General features: G+C 40.7%; 1 protein-coding gene across 2 annotated transcripts; it reads right to left on the bottom strand.

Moving 5' to 3' along the window:
- Positions 1–743: 743 nt before the first annotated feature.
- Positions 744–24,217, bottom strand: LOC310931625 (lysosome membrane protein 2-like). 2 transcript variants are annotated; one of them, XM_083894841.1, is made up of 13 exons: positions 23,808–24,217; positions 15,616–15,773; positions 12,523–12,670; positions 12,232–12,411; positions 11,865–11,956; positions 11,097–11,216; positions 6,882–7,060; positions 4,228–4,346; positions 3,140–3,213; positions 2,977–3,028; positions 2,436–2,588; positions 2,236–2,277; positions 744–939 (listed from the first exon to the last, which is right to left on the bottom strand). In XM_083894841.1, the coding sequence occupies exons 1-13, from the start codon at positions 23,928–23,930 to the stop codon at positions 829–831; spliced, it is 1,551 nt and encodes a 516-aa protein (XP_083750967.1). In that variant the 5' UTR covers positions 23,931–24,217; the 3' UTR covers positions 744–828. The 2 variants fall into 2 exon arrangements, with proteins under 2 accessions (XP_083750967.1, XP_083750968.1); XM_083894842.1 differs by lacking the exon at positions 2,236–2,277.
- Positions 24,218–25,546: the final 1,329 nt, after the last annotated feature.

Below are 25,546 nucleotides of genomic sequence, written 5' to 3'. Positions count from 1 at the left end.
CACTGTTTTCGACAAGAAACCCCCCCCCCCATCACATTCAGGGATCCGGACGGCTGTGGAATCGAGTATCGCTCGTCACGGCGCTAAATCAACATTTTTGACGAAATATGTCCTTCAGTCAACCAGTCCTACATTAAAATTTACAAAAAAAAAAAAAAAGGACGTCTTATTTTACAAAACAGTAACTATCCAAAATATACAGTGTTTTTGCGCCTCTGATATTCAAGTTCAAGACATCTCACACTGTCAATATATATATACACAAAAGAAGGCCACACTCTTAAGTGTTGTCAGGCACATGGACGTTATTTTGCTATGTTAAGTTTAGGACGAAATGCTAAGAAAATATAATATAACACTGGATTTAAAATGTCAGTCAAAAAGGCAGGACTGTATGGCTGTACGTGTGAATTTCATAACCCTGGTCCCCAAATCATCCTCTGTGCTATATCACGTAGACCCTTCAAAACTGCGAGTTCTGAAACTGTATCACCCCCAGGCGTCCGCTTTACAGTGGGCGCTTTGTTTGTTTCTGACCAACACAACCCGTGCTCTCAACCAGAACTGCACATTGATGTCAAGAACCTTCAAACGAACCAAAATCAAGGAATACTGTGTCCTAAGACGTGGACTTCAGGTCGCTCTCCGAGTCCATAAACAGCACTGAGCTGTATGTTTTATGACATTGTGTGGCCTTTATCCCTCTGCCCCCCCCACCCCCCACCCTGAAAATAAACACACTTTTGAAAGTTTTTCTTTCTCTCTCTGGACAACCCCAATCTATATATGCAATTCTGAAGGTCGTCGATGTACAAGGCTCCGTCCCACTCAAGCCACAGGGTCGGCTTTATCCGTCAAACCAATATAGGTTCCATTTTGTGGGTCATCCTTTTCCTTGTCGTTGACTGGAGAGTACGAGGTGTCCTCTTCGGCAGACGTCTGTGGGCGTACATGGAAGATATAGCTTTAAACTTTGGAATGTATGTTTTTGAATGTGTCAGTTTACATTTTTATAGCACATTCTGTTAGTGTGTTACAAACCAGAGGTCTCAAACTCGCGGCCCCGCAGGCCACATGCGGCCCTGCGATTGATTTCATTTGACCCGCTACATAAAGTCAACTTATAATGAGTTATTTCTATATCCTATATGTTAAAATCCAGTACAATCCAAAAATTTGATATAGTGGCCCCCAGGTCATTTGAGTTTGAGACCCCTTCTGTAAAGCATCAGCATTATATTCTGTTAGAAAGTATTACAGTAAGAAAGCGTAGAAAGGTATTGACAAGCCAAAGCTTAGTATCATTTATTTTGCTGGAATGGAATTGTGGAAGATAAGTAGGTAGGTAGCTAAGTAGTAGCTAGCTAGATAGGGGGCCGTACCTATGTTCTCCGGGTCCTATGTTCCCCGCTTTATATGTGACCGGGGAACTTCGAACCTTTTTTCTAAAAAAGGGTTTGAAGTTCCCCACTGTTCGCCCAAAGGTATTATATTATAGATATTATTATTAGTTAAAGGTACCATATGTAAGAATGTGGCCAAAAACGGTTACTACATTCAAATTCAAAATACCAAGTTCTTTTAGGTTTCGTTTTCTGACGTAACTGGCAACCCGTGGTTGCTCGGCAGCTGAGACTCTACTGACTGCAATGATTGGTAGACGGCGGTAGGCGGCGCCACATGCCAAAAACATGATTTGCAGTCTGCAAAATATTTTTTTTCTGTACTGTTGTTGTTGGTGAGTTCAGTTTGTTATATGAACATTATTCCTGAGTCTCTGTGACATATTAGGAGGATTTTATGGCCAGTTGCTTTAGATTTATTACATAATGCACCTTAAAGATATTAACATTAAATTAACAAAGAACCCTTTTTTTAGAAAAATGCATGGTTTCCCGATTTCACTCTAAAGGACCTGGGGAACATCAGACATTTTTTTTTGAAAAAGGGTCCCATGTTTCCCGGTCACATACAAAGTGTGGAACATAGGACCTTTTTTGGGAAAAACGGGGAACATCAGAAAAAAGGTCCGATGCTCCCCAATCGGGGATAGCCAGATAGCTATCTAGCTAGCTAGGTAGGTATAAAGCATCAGCATTATCTCAGAAAGAGTGATGGTTGATAAAAATGGTTTTAAACAATTAAGTAAGACACAAGTTTAAATGAGAGAAATAATAGAAATGTAGACAATCAAGGCAAAGTTGCAAAAAAAAAAAAAAAAACACAAAAACTTACAGCATGGTGAGACTTGGAAAACACAATGCGCTTAACTTCGCTCTGCACAGAGGAACATGGTGATAGACACACGTGCACAGTGTCATTAGTGTGGGGTTAAGCAAAATGGAAAAATTACACAAGCAAAAAAAACATTCGCAGCAGAGCCAACAACAAGCTGTTCAGCTGATAGAGTTAGCTGAGGTGAAGCGGCGTCGTACCTTCTCTCTGTGAGCCCGCACCAGAAGGACGACGAGGACTAAGAGCAGGATGACGCCCAATCCCACGATGAAGAGCGGGAAGTTGGACACTAGATTGGAAATCAGAAGCAGCTTCTGTACTCGCGCTGCAGACGCATCGTCGATCACCACACTCTGGATTTTTAAAGATAACGGGAGAGAAGGAGAGGGAGATTCGTCATGGGAAGAATCCTTCAGTTTGTATGTCTTATCTTGGAATATTTAACACAACAGAACATTTGCTGTGCATCTCCTTCCAAACAACCTCAACATTACTCGTGTTGAATACACTCTCGATTCTTCATACTTGTCTGTGTTGTTAAAAGTTGTTTTGTTGAACAAATGGGTTTAATTCTGAGATACATTCATATTAAGAAAAGCAGGAAACACATTTGCAACCGTTACATTAGAACCATCATCTATTACATATTTGCTTAAGTGTCCGTGAAAACGTTCGGATGCTGCATTGACCAATAACGTTTTCACACCCTCAACCTTCAGTGTGCTTTTGACGTTTTCTTACCTCATTGATGAACATCACAGGGACGATTGTGTCTTTCAGGTTTCTCGTAGTCCTGTTATCAACGCGAGGAAAAGAGCGTCAGTGTGTACGCACGCAGCACAGTTACACACATACGTATTAGGATTGTAGAATAATATTTGAACGAGTGGATGCAAACACTCACGGGAATCCCTGAATCTTTTGAAGCAATACGTTTATCTGCGCTCTCTTGTTTGCACGCACGATCACACCTGTGGTCTGTAATGTTGACAGAACAGAAAACAACAGTTCATTCGATCGCAGCGATAATAATAATAATAATAATGCATTATATTTAAGGCGCCTTTCAAGACACTCAAGGTCGCCGGTGATAAACAGCATAAGCGATGAAAGAAGTCATATCCACATCTGTGAGGATAACAAAGTAAAATACTGGATGGATAGATAGATAGATAGATAGATAGATAGATAGATAGATAGATAGATAGATAGATAGATAGATAGATAGATAGATAGATAGATAGATAGATAGATAGATAGATAGATAGATAGATAGATAGATAGATAGACAGACAGACAGACAGACAGACACACAGACAGACAGACAGGTAGGTAGGCAGACAGAGAAAGGTAGGTAGGTACACTTAGAAACAAGGGTTCCAAAAGGGTTCTTCTACAAGGGCTGAGGTTCTACCGGGAACCCGAAGAAAGGGTTTTTCAAGGGTTCTTGGTAACACTAATGGTTCCAGTGAGAACCATTTTGATCCAGAGAACCCTTTAAACCCCCTTTCCTGAATAAAGGGTTTTAAAAGGGTTCTTGGTGGAACCCTCCAAAAGGGGTCAAGGTGGAACCTTTATAAAAATATTTGATTGTACCTGAAGCCAAAAAAGGTTCTCCTATGAAGACAAGCCGAAGAACCTTATACGGTTCTACTCTACTTAGCACTTCTATTTCTAAGAGTGTAGATAGATAGATAGATAGATAGATAGATAGATAGATAGATAGATAGATAGATAGATAGATAGATAGATAGATAGATAGATAGATAGATAGATAGATAGATAGATAGATAGATAGATAGATAGATAGAATAAACATGTGCACTACTGCTCTCGTGCCACTAGGTGGTGAAGCTGTACATGTTCCATTTCACACAGCTACCGTGTGCATGGAGTGAAATGTGCAGTGTGTGACCAGCACTAACTGATACTGTCTGAGCTGCAGAGGTCAAAGTGCATTTGTGCGTCGTCACCCGCGGCCTGGTGACTTACCGGGTTGAGGTCGAGGTACGTTTGGTGATGCTCTCTCTGTGGGGACAGTCCGTCGACGGCGTCCACATATTTATCCTCCGCCAGGTAGAAATGAGGGAAGGAGGCGACCACTGGCGCGCCTGTGAAAGGAGAGGAGGATTCAAGATGACGTCGACGTAATGACGTTACTGAACTGTGTCGTGAAGTGCAAAACTAAAGTTTTATTATTAACGATGACAATGACAAATGTGTGATTAAATGAACACGAGTATGCAATTACAACAAGGGGGACTTGCGCTGCCTCCCATCAAATTTGCAAATTCAGAAGTTAATTAGTATGCATCCTTAGCTCAGCGCACACATCATCACAAAGGCGTTAATTGTCGTTTTAAGAATACAAGTCAAGACTAATTAATATGTTCATTTGTTTCTTCGATGGGTTTGTCTTAATAATGTGCGCGTACACAGGCTCCCCGAGAAAAACAAACAAACACAACACTGACTGAGCGACACGAGGGCTGAGTGGGTCATTTCAGTGGACGCAAAGATTACAACGTTTTCATCAAATGTCACACTTCCTGCTGTTTGATGTATGATCTTATCAGGAGACCAGAGAGACTCCACAGGATGAGACGACCAGATATGGTTTGACCCGCCGCTGTAAGGACACGTTGTACGCATCTCAGCGTCAAACGTCCCGGGGAAAAAAGCCATTAATGTATCAGAACAAAGCTAACGAATAATCGCGTTTGTTCTCATAATGCAGAATCTTTTATCGAGGAGGAACATTGGAGCGACATCCTTCAATGTTTCCTTAGTGATAAGCAAAAAGGACGTCGATGTCAATCAGACGTTCATTCTATTTTCGTATCGGGTCATTCTGGGTGTCTGGTAAAAACAAAACAAAAAAAACAGTGTCCCAGCTCTCTCACATGTGAGCAGCAGCAGCAACAGGGTCAGATGTTACAAAGTGGGGCAGAGGTGAGGGTTTTCCTGCCCTTGTGTTCGGCAGCAGACTGAAAACAGTGGACGCCCAGCAGTCACCTGAGAGGCTGTTGTCGTTACAGGCGTCAAGGTCACTGTGGCGCACGCGCACACATATTTGTATTGGTACGCTCCAAAGCAGCACACCATGTCGTTCTGCCGTTCTGTCTTATTTATTTTCACAAAACCAATATTTTTGGTGTCATGCCACCATTTACTGCGACTCTCTAGTGTTTGCTCTCATTTCATTACACTATGGACGTTCGCTTCAACTTCTAATGCACCCCATCTATTTTAATCTAACAAAAAACAACAACAAAAAAACATGTTTTTCTTATTGTTTGCTGCTATAAGAAATGTGCACTTCTAACTTCAATCTTGCCTTGTGATACCATACATTTGAAATGATTTGTGCAGGAAAATAAAAGAAAGTTAAAAGAATGCAAGAATGCATTTACGAAACAAAAACAACTTGTTGGTTTTTTTTTTTTCAAGGGGAATTTGAGGACAACTGAGCAGTGGACGTAGGCACTGAGGAAATGCCCAGTCATATTAAAAGGCTAGAATCAGGTGACTGAGCTTAACGCCCCCTCAGCTACTGGGTCAGTCAAGGTCAGATGGCGCATGAGGTGTGGAGCGGGGCTGCAGAGCTGTGTCACATGGGTCATTTAGGGGGTTTTAGCAGTAAGCACTGGGGAAAGCAGAAGGAGAATTAAAGGCAGCCGATGGCCAAGAGAAAAATAATTGGGTTTGTTACTGAAAGGTCTCGGGTTCAACCCCAGGATGGGCAAAGGTGCTGAGCAAGGCACCCAATGGCTTGTGTGTATTCACAACAGGTGTGTAATAATGTGCAGGGCAAACTCCCTTTTACTGGTTTGGTGTGTTTGTAACCTGTCTTCTTCATCCAATCTGGGGCGACCAAGGGTGACCGCTTGTTCCAGGTCACCCGTGGAAATGAAATTAATGGGTTTCCTACCTGGTTAAATAAAGGTTAAATAAAAAAAATGTAATATAATAAAGGGTGTGCCGCAGGGTTATTATAGTTAAAGAAAAAGTCGAACTAAAACTAGCAGTGAAAAAAGAATTTTGTGAACTGAAATCAAAATAAAAACGTAATAATACCTAAAAAACTAAGCCTAATAAAAACTTTACTGAAACTATACTAAATAATTTGTTGAATTAACTAAAACTAAATAGAAATAAAAAAAAGTGCTGAAAATGTTAAACCATAATAACCTTGGTGTGCAGGTGAGCGAGCATACACTCTTAGAAATACATACACTCTTAGAAATAAGGGTTCCAAAAGTGTTCTTTTACAAGGGCTGAGGTTCTACATGGAACCATTTGATTTTCAAGGGTTCTTGGTAACACTAACAGTTCCAGTAAGAACCATTTTGATCCAGAGAACCCTTTAAAACCCCTTTCCTGAATAAAGGGTTTTAAAGGGATTCCTGGTAACCAGGTGGAACCTTTTATAAATACAAAAAGGGTTTTCCTATGAGGACAAGCCGAAGAACCTTATATGGTTCTACTTATCACTTTAATTTCTAAGAGTGTAGAGACCCAAACCCCTATTTTGAAAAACCATATGGAGCTTTCAAAGTTTGAGTTGCCAGATGCCCGCAAGAAGTGAAAGAGGCACGTGAAGAGTGTGTGGCGTGCGTGAGAAAACACCACAGTCTGACGTTTACCTTTTCGACAGGGGCTGACTTTGAGGAGGCCGGTTCCCAGGCACTCCTTCGGGCGGACACAGAAACCCTCATTGGCTGGATTCTCCTCTTTGCTGGCCAAAACGGAGCGAGGCGGTGTGAAGCGGTACGCTGGGATTCCCTTCACCTCCACGTCTTTCTCAAACTCCATATAGATCGACCTGGATAAAGGTCAAGGTTTGACAGTATTTACAGTATTATACGGTATCTTCTTTCTTAATATCTTAATAATCTTAATAATGTAAGATGGATAGAGTTTGATTTTTTTTTTGCTCCTGAGTGAAAGTTGGAGAAACCAGTTAAAGGTGCAGTGTATAAGCTCTTTCATTCGTTCAATGTCTGCTACTCTATCCTCCACATGGCGGATTGGCCCTGGACAGGTCACCAATCAAACAACTATTTTGGACCAACCAACGTGTTTTGGACTGTCGGAGGAAGCCAGAGAACCAGGAGAAAACCCCACGTACACATGGAAAGAACATGCAATCTCCACACAGAAAGGCCCTCGGTTGGTGTGGAGCCTTCTTACTGTGAGGCAACAGTGCTACACTCTTAGAAATAAAAGTGCTAAGTAGAACCTATTAATAAAGGTTCCACCTGGAACCCATTTGGAGGGTTCCACCAAGAACCCTTTTTAGACCCTTTATTCATGAAATGGGTTTTAAAGGGTTCTCTGGATCAAAATGGTTCAAGAACCCTTGAAAAACCGTTTCTTCTGGAAAGGGTTTTTCAGAAGCAAATGGTTCCAGGTAGAACCTCTGCCCTTGTAGAAGGACCATTTTGGAACCCTTATTTCTAGGAGTGTAGACACTACTCTGCCGTGTGGCTCAGTGTATAATTTATTTGAAATACAAATTAAAGTGGTTATCATAGTCCCAGAATAAGTGTTTTCACAGCAGCCTAAATAATGTAATGTTATCTGTTTAGGAAATGGAACAATGGAAATATTACAGCGCTTGCTCCACAGGGCTGGTCGAGGAACATTGGTAATAAAAAAACACATCATAGAGGAGCTCTATGTAATTACTGGATTAAGTCTTCCTTTATAAGTGTAATCCATATCCATTCCCAGGTTGGCCCACATGCACATGCATAAACCCTTCATTATTCCCACAAGCTACAAGCGCCATGAAAAAGTAATTACGTTCCACAACAGTTATTTTGCAGAAAATGTGTTTAGGTGGAATTAACACTTTTGTATAAGTTTGACCCTCCTCTCGAATTGGGAGTGGAGAAATAGTGTGTGGTCTTTTTTTCTTTTTCTTTTTTTTCTTTCTCATGTTGTGTTTTTACAGCTTCCAAGAGAATCACATTATTGTGTGTGCCGTCCGTCCTTGTTCTATGTATCTGCAGTTCTGTCCTGTCTTGGGAATCCTGACGATTTCTCAGCGAGAACAAAGGCGTCTATACAGTGTTTGCCAACAAGCCGGGAGGATTCTGCCCTTAGCTACGCAGCCCACCAATTGTGCAACAATACTGTACAGACCTTTCCCTTGACCTTCGCGGGAGAAGCCAAGTAAAAAAGACTGATGTGTTTATTCACTAGAGCTGAGCTCAGAGGCGCTGCCTTGTACTGCTATGCATTAGCTTGGCAAAAACATGTTTGCAATATCAATAAACACATGCTAAGTAGAACCATATAAGGTTCTTCGGCTTGTCCTCAAAGGAGAACCCGTTTTGGCTCCAGGTAGAACCTTTTTATAAAGGTTCCACCTGGACCCTATAACCCTTTTGGAGGGTTCCACCAAGAACCCTTTTAAAACCCTTTATTCAGGAAAGCAGTTTTAAAGGGTTCTCTGGATCAAAATGGTTCTTACTGGAACCATTAGTGTTACCAAGAACCCTTGAAAACCCTTTCTTCGGGTTCCAGGTAGAACCTCAGCCCTTGTAGAAGAATCCTTTTGGAACCCTTAATTTTAAGAGTGTACCTGCCTACCTACCCACCAACCTAACCTAACAACCTATCTATCTATCTATCTATCTATCTATCTATCTATCTATCTATCTATCTATCTATCTATCTATCTATCTATCTATCTATCTATCTATCTATCTATCTATCTATCTATCTATCTATCTATCTATCTATCTATCTATCTATCTATCTATCTATCTATCTATCTGTCTGTCTGTCTGTCTGTCTGTCTGTCTGTCTGTCTGTCTGTCTGTCTGTCTGTCTGTCTGTCTGTCTGTCTATCTATCTATCTATCTATCTATCTATCTATCTATACTCTTAGAAATAAAAACTTATTTACGTTTTTAAAAGCTTTTGAAACAGTCATAGCCTTTAAATGTATAAATAGCGGAAAAAAAAACGAACCACACCTGTTAAACTAAAGATGGTGCCTACAGAAAAGATTAATGTGTACTAAATGCCACGTTGGTATTTCAACAATGCAGTTCGTCAAATCTTTGAGGTATTTGTGGTTCAGCTGTCAGTCGCAGGGTCAATACCCCTTGTCCGGTCACAGATGGGAATTCTTGAACCTCTTTTTTTTTGTGGTGCCGCAGATCAGTCCCAGAGGAGCTCCATTTTATCAAAACACATGTTTTAACTCTTATGGGTGAATTGAGGCTGAGAATCCGCGAGCCCTCCGGCTGTGTGTGAGAAAAGCTACATACATGACTTCATTGGACATTTCCTTTTCACATTATGGTGAAAAGCACAGGAAGCAAGGGAGGGAGCCTTCCCTTTAGTCGTAATAAGGCAGACAGGCAGTGATGAAGCCAACAAATAAGTAGGTGAAAGTTTTCAGTCAACATTTGGGAGAGGTTTTTTTTTTGACGCTTAGCCAATTGGAGTCAAAGGTAAGACCAGACCACGCCAAGAGATTCTTTCCACCCTCATCGTAAAGGTTAAAATGTCAGCATGGAGTTCGTTTTTAGTTCACTAACTTCACTCTCACGATTGTCATTCTCCTTCTCAACTGCCTTCTCAAACAGAGCCTCTCTTTTTTATTATTATTATTATTATTATTATTATTATAATATTATAGGCAGCAAGGCTTTGGTGAGAAAACAGAGGTCACCTGTGGTGCTGTGTGTAAGTGAGCAGGATGTCAGGAAAACAATGCATGAGATCCAAGGCCTGTGAACATACCATAGCAGAGATGAAAGCTCCACCGTGCTCTGTGGGGACCAGTGGGCCAAGATTTTTAGTTTAGGTCATGCTCCGGGAATAGAATTCACTTCATAACTTATCACAGCCTCACCAGCCACAGGTAGAACGCTATGTTTGACTTATTGCGTGTCCTGAAATGGTCTTCTTCATACCTCAGTCGATGTGCGGTTATTTGAGTTACTGTTACCTTTCGAAACCAGTCTGGACCTTTTCCTTCAACCTTTGGCAACAACAGGGTCAGTAAATCTGTAAATCTTACAGATTGCTGTGTGTGAAAATCCCAGTAGATTAGCATTTTTTTTTTTTTTTTTAAATACTCAGACCAGCCTGTCTGGCACCAACAATAATAGCTGCCCAGAGACCACGATGCCAAGACTTTCCTTGCAGGACTTTGACACAGATTAGGATTAAAACTAGGACATCAACCCTAACTGGTAAAGCAATGAAGATTTATAGCTTTTTTAAAGGTACCATATGTAAGACATGTACTACAGCAGTAGCTGTAGCTGGTCTTAGTAACAGGGGAAGCTCATTTTCAGGCCCACTTATTTATACATACATTCTCATTAATAACAATGGTGCAGCCCATTGAGTGTCGCAAACTGTTTTTACGTTTTGGTTTGGTGATTTGTTGCCACCCACCACCAATCACTAACTAAGCCTAAAAAGCCTGGCTACCGCTCTCAAAAACATCTCAACCAGAGAAGAAGAAAAACAAGGGTCCGCAACGGCGATATATTTAAATATAGACGATTGATAGTGGACAGGAAGCTGAAAAACCACAACGGACATGCGACACTGGATACTTTTCTCCCAAGCGGGGAAGTCAAACTTCAGCCAAGGTTAGCAAAACACAAGGTCTCATACACTTTGTCGGTGAATATTTAAAGTATACAATGGTATTGTTGTCCGTTATTGTTGCCTTGTTGCTCTCATGTTGCATGACATGCTAAAATAAACCAAATAGGTTATTTCTTTATGAAAGTAAAAGAGGGTGGGACAGTTATGTAGGTGTATGTGCAGCATCTTATTTCCATATTAATGGGAACTATGTTCAGAGTGGTGCTTAGCCGTACCTGCACAGGTCTGGGGTGAAGATGTAAATGCGCTCGTCCTTGTTCAGCAGAGGATGGAATGCACTTCCGTCGGATCCATTGATGCTGTTGCTTTGGTCAGACGTCCAGAACGTCAGCGCGCTGCAAAACATTTTATCACAAAACATGAGCGTCGTACACATTTTTTTCCACATTACGGGGGAACTTAGGCTGTTAACGGTTTCTTCTTCCTTCTTAAAACCTCCACTTATCGACGCCATCTTAACGACACCACATTATAATTAAATTGAAATGTTTCTTTGCTGATCAAACACAACTTTATCTTTAAGTCATAGTGGAAGAAAGTTTCCCAGGAGCCAGAAGGGCAATTACTGCAAGGAAACTGAGGAAGGGGAACTGAGACAACAAAATAAGAAACCAAAGGTCACTTAAAAGCCATTATGAAGGCATTCCAAGCATCAGGATGTCCTGCCCTCTATTCTACACTACCAGCTCAGACCAATGGGCAAATAAACATAGACATAACCAGTCAGCAAATGGCATTTGGCATAAAGCAGTCAATTGGAGAAACCTTCCTCAGTTTGGATTAAGGCTATGTTCAGTTCACCAGCCACACTGTTCAAAGTGGATTCACATCTGATTCATTACATTAGATTTGATGGTTCGCATCACAAGTGTCCTGCGTCTGAACGTGACAGCATGCGTCATATTTATCCGATCTTGAACAAAAAAAACCGGTCTGATCAATGGAAAAAAAGAGGGAAGTGTGTGTCAGTATGATGCTTCTACCTTTGACCTTTCCACGACTTGACCCGGCCATAGTCCATGTAGTCCTGCTGCCCGGTGTGGTAGATAAATTCCCCATCATTGCTTCCATTTTTCTGTATGGAACCAAACGATTATGGCATTAAAATGTTTTCAAACAAACTCAAAATGTCTTTCCAGCTAAATTGATTTAATTGCGTCCTTTCTGGGGAAATGACTGAAAACAATTACGATGCTCCTGTGTTTGTTTAATACGCATTCTATTAGAGAGTTTGATTAAATTTGACCCACTTTTTAAAATGTATTTATTGAATTTTTTTCAGATCTAACAATCAAATAACACATTTCGCATTATACATAAAAATATTGCTTTTTATATCGGTGTACATGCCTTGTACATGAGGCCAAAGGTGGTCTCCACGTCAGATGACACGGCAGCGAGCTTGGTCAGCAGGCGATCTTCGTAACCCCAGAGCAGCTCATCCACAGTTTGAGTGGTGAAGAACTCGACGCCAAAAGAGTTCACCATGAGGGACTTGAGGAAGCTGCCTTTCACTTTGTTCATGACAGCCTAGGACACAAGAAATGAAGGGAGGATTATTACAAAACACACGCTCCACTTTGACCCACTTGAATGTCCACTTTCCTCTATTTGTTCGAGGCGGTTAGTTTTGTGACTCACCCATGCGGGGATGTTGACAGTGGTGATGTTATCCACCGTTGGATCACCCACTGACCTCTCTCTCAGGAACACAAAGCGTTTGGTGTTGTACGCGGACACCATTGTGTCATTTTCCACCATGCTCACATTTTCCTTGTACCTGTACTCCCTAAGACAAAAAAAAGTGTAATGCAGTTAAAATTTTCATGACAATATTTTATCTGTTGCAATATCTCTAAAGCAAGTTGCGTCTGTGTGTCTGTCTGTCTGTCTGTGACAGGCTTATCTTGCTGACCGTTAGTCAGATCGCCATAAGATATTGGATATGGGTTGAGCATGGCCCGATGGTGTGCATCCTTGATTTTAATTTTTTTTGCCAGGAATTTTAATTTTTGCTGATTTATCACGCTACACCAGGCAGGCAGCGGCTCATCAGCAGCGGCTGCGCTGTCTGGAGCGGGGAGGTGGGAGTGAAGAGGCTGTACTCACGGTGGGTGAGACATTTTCACACGGTTCACCACAGAACATACTGAAACAATTAAGTCGGGGTCCATTCACCAATACGCAAGCACATATTTATTTTTCATTAGCATGCTACTACTTGCGACTATCTTGGCAAACCTGTTAAGTTAAGCTAGCGAGGCTACGATTAGCATTAGCGTAGGGCTTACCTAATACAAACACCGTGCAACCTCATTAGGCACAATGCAAATTTTTTCACTTTCGATTGGCATTAGCGTAGCTAGATGTTGAGGCTGTTGTGGCCGACAGTCACGAAACAGCAAGCTACGCTAATGCTAATTGAAAATTAAAACATTTGCGTTGTGCCTAATGAGGTTGCACAGCGTTTGTATTGTTAGCCTTTACATTCCTTATCATGCATTACCATACAACTAAAAAGTCCTTCTTCAGCTCCCACTATAGGAATACATACTTCCTACTGGCCCTGCACTAGTCTGTGTTAAAAATGACAATCACGCATAACCAATAATCCTTAATGCATTTGAGAAAAAGACATTCAAATATTTGAATATGTGTTACATGGCCGGAAGAAAAAGGAAAACATGTAAGAATGAAGAGGATGTGACGCGTCATTACTGTCTCAAGATCCAATTGAGTTCAGAGTCTTAACTGACTTTACAGACTTGAAGAGTAGACGCAGAGAGAAGCTGCATATGATGTTCATTCGTCTGATCTCCGCTGGAGTTCAACCAATCTGTGTCCAAATGCCGATCTTTGCAAGTTAGTGCAGCAGATGTCTGAGGGCGCATACCTCCTCTCAAATGGTGCAACAGTAGAAAAACCCTCAGCCCGCGCACTTTATCAGTAGTTTAACCGTTGGCTCGTGAGGAAACTGCACCTGCTCCTTCAAATGAAGTAGAGAAGAGTGGAGGGCAGGACTGTAGCTAAGCCAGCTCTGTGTTTGTGTGCAAACTGCGACTGAAATTGTCAAATTGCCGCTTCTGTCCATAATGTATGTTGAACAGATAGTTTGATTACAGAGCGTTTATGTCCATATTCTGTACAAACAGTGATGAACAGCAGCATTAGTGTAAACCGGCATGTGTGTGTGTAATTGTGGGTGTGGTTATTGATACATTTTCCTGTGGGTAGATGAAATCGCACAGTCCACATTGCACAATTTGCACTCCCTGTCCAGATTTTTCTACATATCTCTCTCTATCTTTTTTTTTTTTTTTTTTTTTTTTGTTACTGCCGCTGTTCTCGTGAGAGTGATCAAAAACATGTTGTTGTACAACTAAAACGACAATAAAACCTATTCTATTCTGTATTTTTTATCACATTATAGGGACTTGGATTCATTTACCAATTATTAAAATATATATATATAAACTGGTCTACTAATATTTAGTAACTCATTTTTCCCTCTGAGTAATTGTTTTCCTGTTTTTCGTGCTATTTTTTTTTCCTGAATTATCGAGAACTCGCGAGAACCTCCAACCTGCAAGTGACTCCCATAGACCTACACTCTTAGAAATAAAGGTTCCAAAAGGGTCCTTCTACAAGGGCTGAGGTTCTACCTGGAACCATTTGCTTCTGAAAAACCCTTTCCCGAAGAAAGGGTTCTTGGTAACACTAATGGTTCCAGTAAGAACCATTTTGAGCCAGAGAACCCTTTAAAAGCCCTTTCCTGAATAAACGGTTTTAAAAGGGTCCTTGGTAACAGGGTTCCAGGTGAAAGGCTCTACCAAAAAGGGTTCTCCTATGAGGACAAGCCGAAGAACTTTATATGGTTCTAATTAGCACTTTCATTTCTAAGAGTGTATGGTGACATACATGTGGCACACCGTGCGGATCCAATATTTTCAGCAGTTTTCTGAGTCACCACATAGCCAGCCTGAAAGCATTTCAAATGCATCATCTTGTATCCATGGAGAATGCCATATCTGTGCAGATCTGAATGGGCTTTCCTTCTGAACAACCGCAAAGTCCTCAGGTGCCTGCGTAAATTCGACAAAATAATGGTCATACCATCTATGTGACTTAAGGACAGGACCATCTCCCAGTGTCCTTAACCCCGATCAAAGTAGAACCTGATTAAACTAAACAGGCCGTCCATGTTTTTATAAATCGAACTCTCAATAAAGGAATGAATGCGATTATTGTTTCAAAGGCTCTCTCTAAAAAAAAAAGACCAAAAATAAATTACTCAGAAAAACGGAAATAATTACTCAGAACCTTGAATGCAATGCGTTTCCGTACCAAACACCACATCTCAGGAAGAGGTGATGCAGTGTGGTTGATCTGCCTCGATCAGATGTTTGATGCCGTTTTTATTTTGAAACTTCGGTAACACTTTAGATTAGGGAACACATATTCACCATTAACTAGGTGCTTACTGACATACATATAAGTAGCATACTAGCCCTTTATTAGTAAATATAAAGCACCTTATGTCGGATAAGGTGTTATTATGTGCTTAATGGTTACTAATAAAGGGCTAGTGTGCTTACTTATAATATAAGTATATGTTAGTAAGCAGTTAATGGTGAATATGGTGAATATATGTTCCCTAATCTAAAGTGTTACCGAAATATCAATTTCATGTGAAACGCGCCTTGTGACCTTCTTTACGCAGCTGCAGCAACCTACCTGTATGTGTAGGGTCCAACCTGGTTGACCGCCATCTTGGCTCCTTGAAGGAACTCGTTGACATTGGTCAAATTGAAGAAGAAGAACTCCATGTACACGGGAGGGGGAGGGGTTTTCCACGACTCAAACACACGGCTGCCCTCAACCAGAACGATCTCCTGTGGAGGCAGAAAGTGCATAATTTGGTGTAAAACTATACATCATCATCGATTAGCGCTATAGTTACACTGTAGTTTTTCTGACAGGGTTTATGTTGGGAACATGAAGTTTGACTCTGTGACCTTTTATGATCTAAGGACACGTATAGATAACATAATTAAGTTTTATTTCCTTGGAAATTAAAGGTTTATAGGTGTTTGTGTCTTTTTAAGGTTTTTATCAAAATCAAAGACATTTTCAAGATATTTCCAAAAAACGTCTTCTATTGCAGTCACTTTTAAGTGACGAGTCGCGATAGCAAGCACATGTTCTGGAGTTTTCCCAGTCTGCTCCGAGTGAAAACAAGCCAGAGAACAAAAACATCCTCAGGGGGGGGAGCTGCTGTCTGAGAGTAAGACAAGCCCATTGGCTGCACACATGAATGATATTAGGGGAGACCCTTCCACACAGCCCCATTGTCAGTGGCAACCACTGACAATGGGGCTGAACTGGGGGAGAGCCACTGATGGATCATGTGAGGAGGGGGAGCTGGATGCCCACTGGCTGTGCAGGGCTGCTGCGACCTTAATCATCAGAGCACATTCCTCAGGACCGAGCCTTATGAGGCCCCCAAACAGTGAAGTTCAGACACAAACTGATACAATCCTGCTTCATTACACATCAAACTAGATAATTGTCTCGGCACGTAATGTTGCCTCTGGACGATCGCGATAACCAGGATACTAAAAAATAAATAAATATGAGTGAGAGACGCACAGGAAGGCGAGAGGAGATTATTAGAATTTTCATTTAACGACACAGCCGGGGGGGGGGGGGGTCCAGTTTGGCCCGATTGTGTCAGATTTGTGGTAAAAAAAAAAATATTGAATAAATAATGTGTGACATTCTTGTGTCGGAATATATGAGCTGATTAGACAAGGAGGTGACAAAAACCAGTGCTCCAGTGACACAAGCAAGTCAGTGGCGTTATTTATTTATTATTATTGTCTTCTTTAAACTAAACTGTGAAGACTTCCGGATGAATAAATAACATTACTAGATACCCATGATACACAAATGTGGTTTAGGCATCATCCTCTTGGGTAAATACCAAGTGAAACAGAGAGCGGAAGGAAACATCCGGCACTAGTAGATAGTGTGTTGTGGTGTTTTTATTTTTTTATTTTATTGTGTGCATTCATCACAATTGGATCACCTTCTACTCACTTTTGTTACTCTTTTGCGTGAGAGACCACTTTGCAGCAGTAATGACCTTGAAAGCAACGGTTTTACATGGTGGCTCAGTGGTAGAGCGAGTTGTCAACTCAAGGTAGTCAATTCAATTCCTTGCTCCGCTCGTCTACACTTAACCCTAAAAGATGAAGATTTTTTATTTTTTAGCGGTTGTGCTGCCAGCAGTGTGTGTGTGGGTATGAAAGATGAGCGATAAACCCATTAAAAACACCAATGAGTCCCATTGTTTGAATGCTACAGACTAGAGTCCAGCCCCCTCCTCCATCTTCAGGGTCCCTTCTACTGGTTTTGAGACAAAAGGTTTAACCGAGTAGCCAAATACAATAAAGCTGCCACCGTTGATTAGGACAAGGGAGCGTTCCATGGTCTCATTCTATGTCTTTTATAATCTATAAACGACTAATAAAGCTCCCAGTGCGCTGCACGAAGACCTTCTTGGAAAGCAAGAACAAAGAATCCCTCTTATCTCAGTTTTTGACACCACTATATTAAAGCCACTCCCTATATGAAAACACGTGTAGCAGGTGAATAAACAAATACGAAAACTGCTGCTGCTTTGATGTTGAGAACGGTGAACACATGTCGATGAAAAACACCGGGGGAACAGCAAGGGGCCATTCTTTCAACCCTGCAGTCGCGGAGCACAAGCTTTGCATACTCTAAATGGCTTTTTCCCAAAAGAAACACTTTGGACACAATGGAATAAGTATTTATGAATTCAACTTAACGACTACTAACAACAATTTAGTGTAATTTAGTCGAGTAACTATTGAGACCATGATGATGAGCATGATAAAGATTATGTTAATTTATTGTTATTATCACTGTAAACATCTTTAACATGCTGGAATTAGCATTTAGCTCAAGGTACAGCGTGGTTGAAGCAGTTAAAATGTGCAGGGCCTTCATTCAAAACCAGAACAGATCTTACGTCAACTGGACGACACTCTTAGAAATAAAGGTTCCAAAAGGGTCCTTCTACAAGGGCTGAGGTTCTACCTGGAACCATTTGCTTCTGAAAAACCCTCTCCTGAAGAAAGGGTTTTTCAAGGGTTCTTGGTAACACTAACGTTCCAGTAAGAAGAATTTTAATCCAGAGAACCCTTTAAAACATCTTTCTAAATAAAGGGTTTTAAAATGGTTCTAGGTGGAACCCTCCAAAAGGGTTCCTTTATAAGGGATCCTTTATAAAAAGGTTCTACCTGGAGCCAAAAAGGGTTGAGGACAAGCCGAAGAACCTTATATGGTTCTACTTAGCACTTTTATTTCTAAGAGTGTACACTCTTATAAATAAGGGTTCCAAAAGGGTGATTCTACAAGGGCTGAGGTTCTACCTGGAACCATTTGCTTCTGAAAAACCCTTTCCCAAAGAAAAAGTTTTTCAAGGGTTCTTGGTAACACTAACGGTTCCAGTAAGAACCATTTTTATCCAGAGAACCCTTTAAAACATCTTTCCTGAATAAAGGGTTTTAAAACCCTCCAAAAGGATTCCAGTTAGAATCTTTATAAAGAGTTCAACAGGAATGGAATCAAACAACTCACTTCCTGTGTGCAGCACTGGAACATTGGTGGGCGAAACAGTCATGCAATGCTACCCAACATTTGGTGAATCATTTGACATTTCGTTTTTATATTATTTGTCATATTAAAAGTTTCGCAATGCAGCTTCAAATCCATTGGGAAGAACATAACAATCTAAAAATGTTAGTCCCCAAGCGAATATTCAAGATGGAGCAGAGGGGCCCCTAGACACTATTACAAAATGCCTGTGAAGGGACAAGTCATTTTTCATCATCATTTCATCAGCGGGTCATTGCATGCTGACCTTGCTTGACTCGCAGAGAAACTGAGTGGATGCCAATCCAGCCAGTTTCCCAATGAACTCAGCGGTGTGAAAGAGGCTCAACACGCAATAGTATAGTCTGCTGTGGGTGTAACCCTAACCCAGGCTGTCTGATGTGGGAAATCGATAAGGAGTTGCGCCAATTAATGCATGTGCAAGGCAAGATTGATTGATTGTTGTGCTGTCTCTCTGTAACTCTGTGTTGCACTGTTTTAAAAATAAATATAAAAACTGAGTGACTGTGTTTTCGTAGCGGGGAACGTCGAATTGTTGCTTTAAAGCCTATGCTCTTCTTTATTAAGAGAAGAAAGACTACTTCTGACGACGAAAACACTCTCACCAGCAATTTCCACAACAGCATCCAAATCAAGATCCTGCAAACTGGTTCAACTGGGGGTAAACTTGATACGGCAAACGTCTATCCTATTGTCAGGTCAACTCAGAACAACATGAAATCTGAATGTGAGCATGTACGTGTATAACGAGTGTACGACAAGGGAATTCTATGGAAAAGTAAGTAAGTATATTAGTAAGACTTTCAATCAGACGGATTTTCTTTTCGGGTTTATAACTTTTTCACAGCGTGAAAAACATCAACAAAACGTAAACATTGCTTGCCTATCAATGTGAAAACCTAGCTATGGTAATACATGGTGTGGTTGCACAAATAATGGCAAAATCATCAAAATCATCAACATCCAATATTTCAATATCTAAAGCCAAAGGCACTGCAATTATTCTATGGCGACAAACTGTGTGATCAAAAAACAATGTCACATTCTGCACTCGAGTAAATGATGATTCACCATATTTCGCAGCTTTATGTAACGATGTATGTAGAAGTACAGCAGTTCCTCTAATAACAAGGCAAGTCTATGAATTCTCTTTTATAGCTGCAAATGAAATAAAAATTAATAGTGGCTGTAAAGGTGTTGAAATAATGTGGTGCCATTACTTCATGTGCCGATCAGGCATGTAAACAAAATTAACTACAACCATCACTCTAGCGTAGTCTTATCAGCAGCAAATGATTAACTCTCCTTTATGGATTATTTTGGTTTTCTATTACCTCCACTTCCAGGAGCCGATTGTATAAAAGTGACATTTTCTTTACATCTGCAGCATTAAAACCAACTCGTAGCACAAGTAAAACAGTCAGGTTTAATAACCAGGTGTGACAAATGATAAATTTGTGCCTCCACTTTTATCTTCTGGGAAAGCTCTGAACTTTTAGAAACGACATTGAGTAGAGATATGAACTGAGCAGTAAATGTCCACTGCACATTTGCACTGACACTGCCTCGCTTCCATGAGCTTCTGTTACAATTTCTGCTATTTACCACATTTCACTTTCTGCGATCCGTATCAGTTTTTTTTGTAATCTGCTGAACTTGTGTCTTGTACATTCATGTGACCTGGGATCCCCCCCCTCTCTGGCTCTTCCTGAGGTTTTTTTTTTCCCCTTGTACAAGGTCTTTTTTTCCCCTCACTCGGTGTGAGGTTCTCAGGATAGAGGCTGTTACCAGCTGTACAGACTGTAGAGCCCTTCCCAAACGGTGTTTGAGCTATGTGACTTGACCTGACTTATTTACATTTATGCCCACTGGTAGATAAGGAGAGAACATTTGGTCTTCTAAAACCTTATATGGGTGAGAACGAAAAGGATGAAATGCAGCCGTTCCACTGGAAAACGTAGCCAGTAGCTCAAGCGAGACAATTAAATAGCTCAAATACCTTTTTGTTGGTAAGAATGTCAACAAACATTGACAATGGATGCTCTCCCGACCTTCTCTAAAGAAGTACATTGCTGTTACACTATTACAGTCTTCCTAACCAACCGTGCCAATGTAGACGTATGTGACGGTTACGTCGTTTGAAACCGACACATCGCTTTTCTCGCGCAGAGCTGCAGAGGGAGAATGTGAAGAAGTGTGCGAGAATGACGACGCTTGCAATAAATTCAAATGTCTTTTTTTTTTTCCCCATCAGTTATTAATTAGTGACACAGATGCAGACACTCTTCAGCACTCTTCACCCACAGACCAAAGAATGTGATGAACCAGCAAAGCTGAAGATGACAACGGCATGTCATCACATACAGTGGTGACATTATGAAAGTCTAAAAATCTATCTATCTATCTATCTATCTATCTATCTATCTATCTATCTATCTATCTATCTATCTATCTATCTATCTATCTATCTATCTATCTATCTATCTATCTATCTATCTATCTACATTCACTGTACACTCTTAGAAATAAAAATAGCTAAGTAGAACCATATAAGGTTCTTCCGCCTTGTCCTCATAGGAGAACCCTTTTTGGCTCCAGGGGAACCTTTCTATAAAGGTTCCACAAGAACCCTTTTAAAACCCTTTATTCAGTAAAGGGGCTTTAAAGGGTTCTCTGGGTTTATTTGGGAAAGGGTTTTTCATAAGCAAATGGTTCCAGGTAGAACCACAGCCCTTGTAGAAGGACCCTTTTGGAACCCTTATTTCTAAGAGTGTACAAACACACACACATATTTGATTTTTTTTTTTGAATTTTTGAATTTGAATGACTTTATTCCTCCCCCGGGGGGGAAACACACATTTACAACAGCTCAATTAAGGCGACAAGAGGTGCAGAAATGTGCAAGGGCATAATAAGTAAGAAGAAAGACAACGTAAAGATAAGAGTAAAAATAGGGTAAAAAATAAAATACTATATGGTAAACAAGTCACACTCTAAATATAAGTAAGACTCTAATAAAAAATAAAATACAGTAAGGTAAAAATACGCTCTAATATAAGTAAAAAGAAGTAAAATGTAAGATGAGAGTAAAAATTTAATAAAAATAAAATACAATATGGTATTAGGAATCCCTCTTAATTTGCCTTTAATCTCGTTCATATCTCAGGCCACATCATGCTTGACTTTATTCCAACTGCATTTATTTATGTGTTTGTGAATAGTAGACAAAAACTCTGAGCTCCTGTGTCCTCAGCAGCTCTTCCTTAGACACGTGTTAAAAATAACAACCAATACCTAGAACAAGCAACAGTGACCCAGCCCTTCACTTATTCTTAGCTGCGGAACTTGCCTACGAACCAACTCCTGACATAATGACGTGTACTCAGGGCAGAAGCGCACATCGACAGGCCGTTAGGAATTCCTCCAAGTCTACCGACAGCTGGAAGCAGTCTCCTCTGATGAAGACTTCTAACAGAACGTGTGGGTAAATGCCCCGTGATGAAAGACCAACTGTATCTAAACCTATCATCTCGCTGTAGGGAGAGGAACATTTTCACTGCTTTAGCACAAGGCACACAGACCTGATAACGTACGCTTATAGCCAACCTTTCACCAGAGGTCTAAAGATACTCAGTTTGGTTCAATAAGACATAACACACAGTCACGGAAGTACGAGAAAAGTTAGGTCTGCAGCTGTTCTTTATAAAACCACAACTCACGTAGGGCTTGAACTATTTGTTGACATTCATTTAAAACGATTGCAAACCCCCCCAAAAAATACATCTCAGACACAGTTGTTACTCAGTAGATTCTTAACGTCAGTCCAGAGCGATCGGGTCATTTTCAGATTAACGTTAAGTACACGTCTGAAAACTCGAGGTCCACCGTCAGAGCTGATCACAAAAACCAGATTCAGGGGTGGTTTGAGGACGCAGGTGGTCGCATTCCTGAGCTGCATGAACGTAATCTGTCCTAAGAACTGAGCAGTGACCACCTCCTCTGACCAACGGCAGTTTCACAGTTTTTGCACTAAACAGCACTCAAAATACATTCAGGACACATTTAAGTGCCTAATGGGAACGGTCACACTTCATGTCCACATGTGATCAGATGTTACTACCACACCTGAATGGGGCAATAAAAAATAATGAATTATCCAATAACTGTGACTCGCTGGTCAGGAACAGTCCACCAGCCAAACATGAAACTTGGGCGCTTTGTAAACAGTACAGGGTGTAACAGGGTGAGGGAGGCTTAGTACAAAACATTCCAGTACCACAATCTGATAACTCAATGGCTATAAAGAGTTAATGACAAAATTATTGGCTTATCAATTTCATAGAACAGCTACAGGGCATTCAGAGCAACAGAAATGTGGGTTGCCAGGTTTGGGGAAAAATACGTTTTTTTCTTGTGCTGGTCTTTCCAAACAGCTCATTGATTGATGCTTTGGAACCAAAATCTGTGTGTTGACATTAATAACATCAGACGTAAACCTGTTACCTGCTATAAATAACAGTTTATTATTATTATTATAATTTTAATACAGATATTATGTCTTGGCAACCAAAATGTTTTGTTGATATTGCTGAATGATAAAGCGTGCACTATGCAAAACCGCTAACATACTTATGCTATTTCAATCAGTTTTAATTCCAAACTTCTTGAAAAAGCAATAAAATATTTGCATATCTCAATTTCTAAAACAGTCTATGTGATGTTTTTCTAAAAAAAAAAAGCAGAGGTTTTAATAATGGAGTAATATCTGTACGTTTTCTGTAATAAATAAAATTTACATCATAAATAGATCAACACAGACACTTTTATTTTGAAATTCAACCGCAGAGTTGCTTTTTTCACAAACAAAAGTTGGACTGGTGACCTCAAGGTCATTTGAGTTTGAGAGCCCTGTTTTTTTTAAAGATTAAATAAAAACTTAATAAACATGTTGCCCCAATCTGGCAACCCAAATATTTGCTGATGTTGGTAAATAAATGATAACACAATAATTGGAGCTTATGAAGCCTTTACATCTTCTTAACCAGAAAGAAGTAGTAATTTTATTGTGGACAAAAGTTACAGTAAACTTCACCACAAAATGTTTTATATAGATTAAACGATTAATCGACTATAACTGGGGGAGTTTCTGCAGGGCTGCAGCCCCGTTCTCGCTTCACTCGCGCATGCATAATGAGTCAGTGTGAGGGTGAACTTTTGTTTACCTTCTTGAGGCGGTTGTGCATGAAGTTGCGGCAAGTTTGAGCCGCAAATAAGACGATCCCGGTGAGAAGCAGCAGAGAGCAGGTGACCCCGACCGCATAGATGGCGCACGACCTCCGCGTCATGGTTGCAGGTGGTGGTGGTTAAACTGAGGCTCCTGATCAGGATGGAAGGATGAAGGATGAAGGAGGAGGAGGAGGAGGACCAGTCTTCACACACAAATCCAACAAAGTCTTCCTAACAGTGCAGACTGAGAAGAAAGGGCACTCTTAATCCCACCCCACTTTTGTCTTTCTTTCTTTGTTTACTTGAAAAGTAAAAGTTTTTCCTCCACTCCGTGGACGTGTACAAACAACTATATGGGTCACACCGTGACAGCCACGCGGTTCCCACACACTCGGGTGAAAGCTGCGCCCTGTGGACACATGGACAATAAAGTGTGCAGTGGAGTATTTGTAGCGGTCTGCGAAGGCGCTGCCTCCCTCCGAGAAACGAGCGCGCTGATTGGTCCAGAGCGTCTGCACATACGCGGATAGGGGAGGGGGGGCGGCGGGAAGCGTGGGGGTGGAGTGAAGTGGAGAGGAGAGGGGGCGGTTGCGCAAAATGTGTGCGAGTCCAAAACTTTGCAGCTTCCTCTGCAGGGCACGCGGGACTTTATAGTAGATATATATTCTACGTCTACGCCAGACGCAGCTCACAGAGGAAGCGCTCATAAGTTATTCAGACTTTTACTTATCTTAATTTGAGAAGTAGCCAGTAACCGAAAGCTGTCGAGTTATTTTTAACTTTGCTCTGATAGAGCAGGTTGTGACTGTTTCACACCTCAGTGCAGACACAACCAAAGCCAGAGAGACATTAATAAAACGTTAAAATAAACTGTTAAAGGAGAGTTACAGACATTCTAGGCCAATTTTCAGGTACACTCTTAGAAATAAAAGTGCTAAGTAGAACCATATAGGGTTCTTCGGCTTGTCAACATAGAGCCCCCCCCAAATCAATTACATGCGGCCCCCCACTTAATATCATGTTATAATGAAAACATGGCCCACGACTTCACCGTCTTTTAAACACAGTGTGTAGCTGAGGCACAGCTGCCAGTGAGGTGATAGAATATAATACATGTTTGCTAGCAATGTTTTTTTTTATAACACTGGTCATTATTATCCCATTATTAAATGTATCATATACAACATTCAATTACATATATAAATACGGTTGTTAGGGCCCCGAGCCACGAATGTCAGTGGCCCGAATCAGCTCTTGGTACGAATTTTAATTACAGTTGTCCACACTTTTATTTATGTAATTTAAAATAAATGTCGGTTTTTGATATCAATACATTCATTTTGCATCATAAATAGTATTATTAAGTATATGTGTGATATTCTGAACAGCTGTTTTTTTGCCCCACTTTTTGTTCTCTAGGCCTGGGCCGCTCTTGAACACAATAGATGCGCATTGTAGAAGAAGACTTTCGGAACCCTTATTTCTAAGAGTGTAATAACGAGTTCATACTTTGTGTTGGTATCCAGTGTTGTAATATAACAAAGTACAAATCATTTTTTACTGAACTTAAGAACAAAAGTCTTAATCTGTACTTTTACTAATCAGCACATGTAACTTTTACTCCACTATATTTCCTCTAACTATCTTTGTTACTCATTACTACTAACTAAAATCAGAGTTTTTCTCATCTTGGTGAGCTGCTTTACACTAGTTTTGCCATTCACACACTACAACA

Source organism: Microchirus variegatus (genome assembly GCF_963457635.1).
Source record: "Microchirus variegatus genome assembly, chromosome: 1".
In the NCBI taxonomy this organism is placed as follows: domain Eukaryota; kingdom Metazoa; phylum Chordata; class Actinopteri; order Pleuronectiformes; family Soleidae; genus Microchirus; species Microchirus variegatus.
This window is presented reverse-complemented; position numbering and strand designations above follow the sequence as displayed.

What these genes read in the sequence shown, in the direction of transcription:
- LOC310931625 (XM_083894841.1), bottom strand. Translation starts at nt 23,930, where the DNA reads ATGACGCGGAGGTCGTGCGCCATCTATGCGGTCGGGGTCACCTGCTCT. An exon ending in TGCACAACCGCCTCAAGAAG is followed by an intron (nt 15,774 to 23,807) that starts GTAAACAAAAGT and finishes CTGCCTCCACAG; the next exon opens with GAGATCGTTCTGGTTGAGGG. An exon ending in TTTCCAAGTCTCACCATGCT is followed by an intron (nt 940 to 2,235) that starts GTAAGTTTTTGT and finishes GTACGCCCACAG; the next exon opens with ACGTCTGCCGAAGAGGACAC.